This window comes from Heterodontus francisci, unplaced genomic scaffold (assembly GCF_036365525.1).
Source record: "Heterodontus francisci isolate sHetFra1 unplaced genomic scaffold, sHetFra1.hap1 HAP1_SCAFFOLD_2264, whole genome shotgun sequence".
Taxonomy (NCBI): Eukaryota; Metazoa; Chordata; class Chondrichthyes; order Heterodontiformes; family Heterodontidae; genus Heterodontus; species Heterodontus francisci.
Window position 1 is genome coordinate 16,297 of NW_027141346.1, and position 10,998 is coordinate 27,294.

General features: G+C 49.3%; 2 protein-coding genes across 2 annotated transcripts; both read right to left on the reverse strand.

Annotated features, from left to right (window-relative positions):
* Nucleotides 1-431: 431 nt before the first annotated feature.
* LOC137362918 (tubulin alpha-1 chain-like) lies at nt 432-2,883 on the reverse strand. Its single transcript, XM_068027070.1, has 4 exons — nt 2,661-2,883; nt 2,399-2,547; nt 1,249-1,929; nt 432-728 (listed from the first exon to the last, which is right to left on the reverse strand). The coding sequence occupies exons 1-4, from the start codon at nt 2,779-2,781 to the stop codon at nt 432-434; spliced, it is 1,248 nt and encodes a 415-aa protein (XP_067883171.1). The 5' UTR covers nt 2,782-2,883.
* Nucleotides 2,884-7,764: 4,881 nt separating this feature from the next.
* Nucleotides 7,765-10,472, reverse strand: LOC137362921 (tubulin alpha-3 chain-like). Its single transcript, XM_068027075.1, has 4 exons — nt 10,337-10,472; nt 10,075-10,223; nt 8,591-9,271; nt 7,765-8,064 (listed from the first exon to the last, which is right to left on the reverse strand). Exons 1-4 carry the CDS (start codon nt 10,455-10,457, stop codon nt 7,765-7,767), a joined length of 1,251 nt encoding a protein of 416 aa, XP_067883176.1. The 5' UTR covers nt 10,458-10,472.
* Nucleotides 10,473-10,998: the final 526 nt, after the last annotated feature.

The following is a 10,998-nucleotide window of genomic DNA, read 5'->3' on the forward strand; positions in this document are numbered from 1 at the left end:
GTATCTATCAAACCCACATTTATCAGACCCTATTAATCAGATTCCCCTCAACCCAATATCCGATATTCAGTTTTCAATCGATCTGAAACAGTCTATCAGATCCCTGCTTGTAAAACCCATCAAGCAAACACAAATCAACTAGACCCATTATCACTAGGATCCACCTCTACTCTAGGATAGTGTTTTAATGATTGAAATGCTGTGTGACACTTGGCCTGCATCTCTGTGGAGTTTGATTAACCCACTTTCTGGGACCATTGATCATCTTCTATCTTCTTTTACACCGTGTTTCTCAATCTCTTCTCGTGCATTTGTGTTTTAATGAGACACACTTCCAAAATCATTTACAATAAATTTATTTACTTCAATAATAGTTATAAGATCAATATGAATAAACGTTAAAATCTTTGTACTTTCTAAAGTAATAAAACTTATTCTTCCTCCTCTGCCCTTCTGTCCAGCGAGGAAGAATCGATGCCCACCTCTTCGTAATCCTTCTCGAGTGAGGCCATGTCCTCCCGTGCGTCCTGGAACTCCCCTTCCTCCAGCCCCTCCCCCACGTACCAGTGGACAAAGGCCCGCTTGGCGTACATCTTATCGAATTTGAGGTTGAGGCGGGTCCAAGCCAAGGAAATGGCGGTGGTGTTGCTCAGCATACAGAGGGCTCGCTGCACCTTTGCCAGATCGCCCCCTGGTACCACCGTCGGGGGCTGGTAGTTGATGCCAACCTGCGGGAGGAAGGAAAATTGTTCGGTTACAGTTGCTTAAAAAGTCGTTTCAAAATCAGATCTGTTGACCGCCGCTTACTTTTCAGAAAGTTACGTTTCTGAGCGAGTTTGTGTCTTTCTCTGTACACCCAGCTCTGGTTATTCACTGGGCACCTCTCCCAGGTTTAAACCTTCAGTTTCCAATGGAAATGAGGCTGCTTCAGGAGCGAATTCCTTCTTAATTACAGCTTCTCCAAAGAGGCCTTGAGTTGTCAGGAAGGCCTTTCCTGGTTTCAAGGCAGGACTTACCCTGGGACATTCAGGCTTCAGTCAAGGAGTGAATCTGAGAGCATTCCACCTCAACCCTCAGAGGGATCTGGTCTTTGGGCCAGAAATGGGGAAGGTCTGTTCCATTACTCTTCCTGAATGGAGAAACAACTTTTGACTAGGACTGAAGAGAGTGTTGCTCATTATGAGATGCGATTCCCACAATCCATGTTTCCCCAGGGCCCCATGTATTGGACACAAAAGCCACACTTACCTTGAACCCAGTCGGGCACCAATCAACAAACTGGATCGAGCGCTTGCTCTTGATGGTGGCGATGGAGGCGTTGACATCCTTGGGCACCACGTCTCCTCGATACAGCATGCAGCACGCCATGTACTTGCCCTGGCGGGGGTCGCACTTCACCATCTGGTTGGCTGGCTCAAAGCATGCGTTGGTGATCTGCGCCACCGACAGTTGCTCGTGGTAAGCCTTCTCGGCCGAAATAGTGGGCGCGAAGGTTACCAGTGGGAAGTGAATTCGGGGATAGGGGACCAGGTTGGTTTGGAACTCAGTCAGGTCCACGTTGAGGGCACCGTCGAACCGCAGCGACGCCGTGATGGATGACACTACCTGTCCAATGAGACGGTTGAGGTTGGTGTAGGTCGGTCGCTCAATGTCAAGGTTACGCCGACATATGTCGTAAATGGCCTCATTGTCCACCATGAAGGCGCAGTCAGAGTGCTCGAGGGTGCAGTGGGTGACGAGTACGGCGTTGTACGGCTCGACCACCGCGGTGGAAATCTGCGGCGCGGGGTAAACGGAAAACTCCAGTTTGGATTTCTTGCCGTAGTCGACGGAGAGTCTCTCCATCAGGAGGGAAGTAAAACCTGAGCCGGTCCCACCCCCGAAACTGTGGAAGATGAGGAAACCCTGCAGTCCTGTACACTGGTCAGCCTGTGGGTAAATAACACACGCACAACCCATTAAAATGGAGCAGGAGCCTCCTGCTGAGAGGGCGCAATGGGAGCTGGTGAGATGGAGCAGTGGGAGCCTGGGGGATGCAGTAATGGACCTTGTGGAGGAGGCAGTGGGGAACAAGGGGGAAGCAGCTCGGAGAGGATTTATGTTCGAGGCCTGGAGTTGGGAAGGGGGTGCAGGGCCTGCCAGGGACTGCGAATTGCTGGTTGCACAGGAAATCAAAATTGCTTGAGAAAGAATTCTAAAATACACTAATTTGTTTCCAGATTGAGAATTAAGTCCTCCATTTATAACCACTCTATAATTCTTGTGAAATCGGTGTAATTTCTGTGATTCTGTGGGTGCGATCATTCCCCGAAATGAAGTGATAACTGATTCATCCCGAATTATTATCGTTGGGAATGCGAGGCGGGAAATCTCGGCACACCAAACTAACAGAACCTACCAGCTTCCGTATGCGATCCAAGACCAGATCCACAATCTCCTTGCCGATGGAACAGTGACCCCGTGCATAGTTATTAGCCGCATCCTCCTTGCCGGTGATGAGCTGCTCGGGGTGAAAGAGCTGTCGGTAGGTGCCGGTACGGACCTCATCTGTGGACAGGGAAGGAGAAGTTAAAATCATGAGCACACACCATTCAGGCCATGTTTCAATGAGTGCATTGAGAGCACTGACTGAGCAACCCATCAACAATCACTCCTCTTACCAACCACAGTGGGCTCCAGATCTATAAACACGGCTCGGGGAACGTGTTTGCCCGCCCCCGTCTCACTGAAGAAGGTGTTGAAGGAGTCATCGCCACCCCCGATGCTCTGGTCACTAGGCATCTGTCCATCCGGCTGGATCCCATGCTCCAGGCAATACAGCTCCCAGCAAGCGTTACCGATCTGCACACCGGCCTGACCAATATGGATTGAAATACACTCACGCTAAAGAGGGAAGAACAGGTGATTATTTACAGATGAAGAGGCAATGTTCTCGACAGTCGCTCTGGTCCTAGAAGAAGAAGGGTGTGTGGGCAGCAACACATCCCGCTGCAGTAACCTGTGGATCCCCTCCATTCCGCATTGATCCTCCCATCCATCGGACACTCTGTCCCTGGAGATTCCCCAGGTCTCGGAAATTCCCGATCTCTGTGCCCCCCACCCCCCAGTCCATTCCTTGTGGATCACTGGAATCCTGAATCACCAGCACCAGCCCCCTCCCCCCGACTACCGTGACTCCTGTAAACACCCTGCAGATCTACCGTCCCTCTGTGGATCTCCAGTTCCTGGCAGATTCTTACTACCTGTAGACATTATCGTCCCTGTGTCCTCCCCTCCGCCGGAACACTTCCCTCTCCGTGCTAATCCCCAATTCCTGTACATCTACTGCTCAACATCTCTGAGGAACTCTCCGTATTTCTTCACCGTTGCACATTCCCTTTTCTCTTCCCCGCTCCCGGATAATCTTCTTGCTCCTTGTGAAAGACAATCATCTCTCCATCTCGATCACACTCTGTCTCTGTGGATCCATCACTCTGTGTATTTCCCAATCCGGATTCCCTCCCTCCTTCCTTCTCTCCCTGTAGATTTCCTGCTTTATCCATGTGGATCAGCCTCTTGTGGATTCCGTCTGTCCCTGTGGAATTCCTCTCTTACACTGTGGACCTCCCTCGCTCCATGGGAATTGCGTCTCCCCCTGCGGATCTCCGACTCGCTCTAGCACCATGCTCTCTCCCTGTGGATTCCCCACTCGATCCGTGCGGAGCCTGCACTCTCCCTGTAGATCCCCATCTACCTTTTGACCGCTCCGTTTCTGTGCTCCACATCCCTTTCAGCATTCTTCCAGGCGCACTTACCATAATGTCCTTCTATTCTCGCAGCTCCTGTCAATGTATTGCCTATGTTGCTGCTCGCCCTATTTATACCTCATTCTCCGAAGCCAACTCGACTTCTTATTGGTCTGTGAGAACAAAGGGCTCCGGTTGCTTGGAGAAACATCAACATAAATGGAACGTTGGTGCTTAGCACTGATTGTTTGCTTTGTGTAAAAGGCGGGACCAGGTGTTGAAGATGTGAGGAGCACTGGGCAACAAGGGAGACGAGCTTTGTTTATCAGACCCCTATCTCAAACCCTGATCAACCAGAACACTTCACTCATACCCCGGTTAATCAGACCCCATCCATCCGGCCCCCGTCAATCAGACCCCAACAGACTCCACCCATTTGATGTATCAGACCACTATCCATCAGATCACTGCGACCTGTCAGACCCTTTTCTAACTGACTCTCCTGTCAGATTCCCATCACTCAGACATACATCAATCAGATTCCATCCATCACATAATCTATGAAACCAACATCGAACAGATATATTCTGAAGAAGGGTCACTGACCCGAAACGTTAACTCTGCTTCTCTTTCCACAGATGCTGCCAGACCTGCTGAGTGATTCCAGCATATCTTGTTTTTGTATCGAACAGATCCCCTTTTTGCCTTCATTCCCTTGTCAACTATACCCCCTCAATCACATTCACATCTTTCAGACCGCATCCATCAGATCCCCGTTTAACATGATTCAGAACCCATATATCAGAAGACCATCCATCAGACCCACAACTACATACAACCAATTATCTCATTCATATCTGCCGTTCCCATATATTATCGACCCATGTATTGTAGCTACATCAGTCAGAGCCCTTCTTTCAGATCTCCATTCATCAGACCGTATCAGACTGTATCTATCAGCGACATCCCATCAAGCCCGCGGTTGTCAGGACCAACATTTTCAGAGCCCGTCTGTTTGATACCATTCCACCAGGACCCCACCTGACTGACTCTATCTATTAGACACCTCTGTTAGACCCACATCGATCAGATCCACATGTATCAGCTCCCATCTCTCAAAGTCTCATCAGCCAGACCCCACCTATCAGTCCACCATGTATCAGCTCCCTGTGTATCTGTCCCGCATCTGAATGAGCCCAGCCTTAACATCCACATCCACCAGACCGGTGTCAATTATACTCCATCGATCAGACTCAATCCATTAGATTCCATCCATGTGTCACACCCTCATCTTTCCGTTCCCCATCGCTCAGATCCACTTCTATCGGAACCACATATGTCACATCACATCCATTAGATCACCATGCGCACACCCATTTCTGTCACAGTCCCAAAAACCAGACTTACACCTGCCAGAAGATATCCATCATTCATCATCTATCAGATACCCATCTGACAGACACCATTTACCAAATTCCACATCTATCAGACCCGCTTCATCTACTCCGAATCATTCAGAATTCCGTCTATCAGAGCCACATCTATCAGACACGATCTACATGAACCCTAACTATCATTTCCCCACATATCAGATAGACATCCATCGGACCACATGCTTCAGACGTCTTCCGAGAGATCACACATCAATCGTGACAATATCTGTCAGGCCCCATCTCTGACATCCCCATCTATCAGACACCCTCCTGACTGGCTCCAGCTACCAGACCCACATCTATCCATACCCATGTACCAGACCTCATCTATCAGGCACCAATCGATCAAAGATGCATCAGTGACAGTTATCCATCAGATCGATACCTCATTCATCAACTGCTAACAAACCGACGACCAGCAAATCTCATCTATCAGACGCATATCGATCAGATCTCATCTATGAGACGCCCATCTATCAGCTCCCCATCTTTCACTACCTTATCGCCCAGATCCTCATCAGAAACACGTAGTCACACTCTATCAGACCCCATCTATAAGACCCCATTTCTCAAAACCACATGCACCAGGCAACCACGCGTCACAGCCCTTCTATCAGCTCCAACCAATCAGAACACTCCCCTACTCCCAGCACACACGCACCCTCCCATCAGACCCCGGTCTGTCAGATCCCCATGTATCACACGCCAATCAATCAGACCCCGCCCCCATCTATCAGACCAACATCTCGCCGCCCCACGTCCATCAGACTCCACCAATCAGAAACACATCTAACAGATCGACATCTTTCAGACGACCAATTGTCAGACAACCACCCATCCAAACATCATCCATCAGATCCCTATATATCAGACACAATCTGTCAGATTTCATCTCTCTGATTCAGTGAAGACACATGCAAAGCACTCATTAAGTACCCTGGTGATGACCTTTGCCTTCACAAAGAGATTTCATTTCAGGTCCTCAATCTGCCCAAACCTTTCTGCGACTATCTTTTACTTTTTATCTGCTTAAAAAAGGCTTTGGTGATCCCTTTTATATTACCTATTGATCTATTCTTATGCATTCTCTTTGCCTATCCATTTTTTTATCCAGTTCTCCTCTGCACTTTCAGTACACAGCTTGAATAACATATTATGAAGTTGATATTAATTGTTAGCGACCTTTTCCTCTTTCTTTTTCATCTCCATTTCTTTAGTCATCCAGGTAGCTCCAGGTTTGCAAGCCCTTCCTGTCTCCCTGATAGGAATTAGGATCATGGATGTTCCCCCATTATTACTACTCTATTGTTTTACCATTTTTCAGAAATGTTCCTTTAAATTTACTCCTCCACTGTTTTCCTTCTATTTGGTGCTTTACAGTATAGACATGGCAAGGTAAAAGCTCCTCCTCGCACTCATTAGCTCTAACCAAATATATACAGTCCACAGTCAAACTCCGGCCTTGCTGGTAATTCCCAAACAGAAGAATGAAGTTACAGAACTAGACATTGACTCTACCTATATACACCATCCCCGTCGTTGCCCTCAATGTAGGCAACCCTGAGCTAGGGATGACAGACCAGCCATTGAAATGTTTTGTTCTCAGGATCTGAGTATCTCTGCCAAGGCTGGCATTCATTGCCCATTCGCAATTCTCCCAAGAACATGGAGTTGACCTTCTCAGTAGGAACTGTTCTTACGACGGAGCGGCTTGCAATGTGGTTTAAGGGTCACGCACACATGATAGGGTCACATGTGGGCTCAGCAGTGTCACGAGTGGCAGCTTCCCTTCCCCTGAAGGGAGTTATTGAGTCTGTTGGATTTTGATGATCGTTCGCCAAAACTTTATGGTCAGTGGGCAAATTGTAAACTCACCAATTGATTGGATTCAATGACACTACTTGACTGATGGTCTTTGAGGACAGAAGCCCTGGATCCAGTACCATAACCATGACACTATGGTGCCCTGATTGGGATGGACATGTCTGTGGGAGAGGGCGTGTGCGAGGATCAAGGATGTGATGTAGTGACAAGGCCCCGGTGCTAAGATTATCCATTGTGGCAAGGTGCTGGAAGGACAGCAGGCCGCTGTGAAATGGAACCAGGATGAATCAGCAGCAGGAGAGGGAGGGAGATAAAGTGGGAGGGAGACAGAGGAAGGGCGACTGATGCAGGGCGGGAGAGAGAGAAAGGAAGAGAGAGAAAGGGGAAAAGTGAACTGACTCAGGCAGTAACATGAAGGTAGAGATGAACGAGAGAACAGGCTAGCGGCCCCTTTGCGAGGTCTAACACCCTCTCGGGTGCCCCCGAAAGTAAAATGTGTTCTAATTCCAGGATCCTGCGGGTTTTATGAACTCCCGTTCTGGTTTCAATGATCCTCTTTGAACTTCAAGTATTATCACACCGTGTTTTCCAACCTCTTGTATATTCTTAGCATTCAAACGGACACAATTCAAAAATCATTTGCAAATACATTTATTTTCATAATTATGATTATTAACATCGATGTGAAATTAAGTTAAAGCTTTGGACTCTCTACATTAATAAGTCTGTTTGCGACTTGAGAAATTTAATTAAACTATTTTAACATTCTAAATGAATAAATCTTATTCTTCCTCCTCCTCTGCCCTTCTGTCCAGATAGGATGAATCGACGCCCACCTCTTCGTAATCCTTCTCGAGTGAGGCCAGGTCCTCCCGTGCGTCCTGGAACTCGCCTTCCTCCAGGCCCTCCCCGACGTACCAGTGCACAAAGGCCCGCTTGGCGTACATCTTGTCGAATTTGAGGTTGAGGCGGGTCCAAGCGAAAGCAATGGCGGTGGTGTTGCTCAGCATACAGAGGGCTCGCTGCACCTTTGCCAGGTCGCCCCCTGGCACCACCGTCGGCGGCTGGTAGTTGATGCCAACCTGTGGGGGGAAAGGACATTTGTCAGATTTCAGTGACTGAAGAAATCGCTTCAACATCAGACGGCCCATTAATTGTCAGACAGGTAAATCTATCAGCGAGTTTGGGTGTTTGTACGAAATCCCTGCTCTGGTTATTCACTCGACTCTTCCCCATGGTTTAAAGCTTCAGTTTCTGGTGGAAGGTCACTGTGTAATGAGGCTGCATTCAGGAGACAATTCAATTCCTCATTTCATTGTCTCCAACCAGGTCTTGACTGTTAGGAAGGTTTTTGTTGTATGGAGGCAGGAATTCCCCTGAGACACTCAGGGCTGCAAGTAAAAATTAATCTGAGAGATTTCTACCTCAACCCTCAGAGGGAGCTGGTCTTTGGGCCAGGAATGGGGAGGGTCTGTTCCATTTCACTTCCTGAATGGAGGAACAGCTTTTTACTCGGGGTGAACAGAGTGTTGTTCATATGTGAGATCAGATTCCCACAATCCATGTTTCCCCAGGGCCCCATTGATTGGACACAAAAGCCACTCTTACCTTGAACCCAGTCGGGCACCAATCAACAAACTGGATCGAGCGCTTGCTCTTGATGGTGGCGATGGAGGCGTTGACATCCTTGGGCACCACGTCTCCTCGGTACAGCATGCAGCACGCCATGTACTTGCCCTGGCGGGGGTCGCACTTCACCAGCTGGTTGGCTGGCTCAAAGCATGAGTTGGTGATCTCCGCCACCGTGAGTTGCTCGTGGTAAGCCTTCTCGGCCGATATAAGGGGCGCAAAGGTGGCCAGAGGGAAGTGAATTCGGGGATAGGGGACCAGGTTGGTTTGGAACTCAGTCAGGTCCACGTTGAGGGCACCGTCGAACCGCAGCGACGCCGTGATGGATGACACTACCTGTGCAATGAGACGGTTGAGGTTGGTGTAGGTCGGTCGCTCAATGTCAAGGTTACGCCGGCAGACGTCGTAAATGGCCTCATTGTCCACCATGAAGGCGCAGTCAGAGTGCTCGAGGGTGCAGTGGGTGACGAGTACGGAGTTGTACGGCTCGACTACCGCGGTGGAAATCTGCGGCGCGGGGTAAACGGAAAACTCCAGTTTGGATTTCTTGCCGTAGTCGACGGAGAGTCTCTCCATCAGGAGGGAAGTAAAACCTGAGCCGGTCCCACCTCCGAAACTGTGGAAGATGAGGAAACCCTGCAGTCCTGTACACAGATCAGCCTGTGGGTAAATAACACATGCACAACCCATTAAAATGGAGCAGGATGGGCGTATGGTCAAAGCATTGGGAAAAACTGGACATGAGGGAAAATACTGACTATCCCTGCTGGATGTGACAGTGAGGACATGAGATGGAGCCACTTGCAGCCCAGGTGTGGGACAATGGGAGCTGGAGAGGAGGCATTGGGTACAAAGGGGTGGAAGGGACAGCGGGTGCTGGGAGCCCTGTGGAGTTCAGGCAAAGGATACGGAAGAGGAAGCAGAACCTGTCCAGGACCAGAATTCCGGGATTCACAAACTTTGACTCAAGAGAGGGAACGAATTGCATGATCGATCTGAGTGTGAAATTGAGGCAGCGGACTTCCCGCCTGTTATAGAACCCGGTCGATTTTCACCAGGCGGGAATTCCGCACAAAAATTGGGGCACTCGCAGTGATCAGGAAAAATCTCGCCTGACTGAGTTTGCACCCAGCAACCACGAACAGAGCGGAACCCTCCAGAGTAAATTCCCTGTGATTGTCTTCAAGGATATTATTTGTCCATTTGCTCTTCATGCAAATCAGATAAATGGTTTTTCATCAGATAAGTAGGCCTGGGCAATGGCTGAAAGTTAAACAGTACAGTAGGAGCCGGTGGGATGAGGCATTGCGAGCCCCTGGGAGATATATCACCGATTCTCCGATCTGTCCTCCTTGCTGATGTGGCTCCTTCCCCTGAAATACAGAATAATGGATTCACCCCCAATTCCTTTATCAGGGAATGGGAGGCGGGAATTTGCGACACACTAAACTCACAGAACTTACCACCTTCCGTACACGGTCCAGGACCAGATCCACAATCTCCTTGCCGACGGAACAATGGCCCCGTGCATAGTTATTAGCCGCATCCTCCTTGCCGGTGATGAGCTGCTCGGGGTGAAAGAGTTGTCGGTAGGTGCCGGTACGGACCTCATCTGGGGACAGGGAAGGAGAAGTTAAAATCATGAGCACACAATATTCAGGACATGTTTCAATGAGTGTATTGAGAGCACTGACTGAGCAACCCATCAACAATCACTCCTCTTACCAACCACAGTGGGCTCCAGATCTATAAACACGGCTCGGGGAACGTGTTTGCCCGCCCCCGTCTCACTGAAGAAAGTGTTGAAGGAATCATCGCCACCTCCGATGCTCTTGTCACTGGGCATCTGTCCATCCGGCTGGATCCCATGCTCCAGGCAATACAGCTCCCAGCAAGCGTTACCGATCTGCACACCGGCCTGGCCAACGTGGACTGAAATACACTCACGCTAAATAGGGAAGAACAGGTGATGATTGACACAGGATGGAGGGCAAAGCTTTTTCAGTCAGTGTTGTGCTGGAGACAGAGCGTGTGTGCGCAGAGAAATATTGCATTACAGTAAACTGTGGATCGCACCCATTCCCTATTGATCCCCATTCCATCTGGATCGTCTGTCCCTGGGGATTCCCCCAGCTCTCTGAAATTCCCCATCTCTCTGATCCCCAGTGCTGTGTGGATCTCCCCATTCCCAGTGGACCAATGGAGCCTGGAGGCAGCGCGTTCCCCTATTCTGTGATTCCTCCCTGTGAATGGCACCTGCCCCAGCTCAAGCCGCCATCAATCAAAGCCCAGTTGACCGCTCTATCTGTGTGGAACAGCCTCACTCTCCGCATTCTACCACGTGCTCTTACCATAATGTCCTTCTATTCTCGCAGCTGCTCTCAATG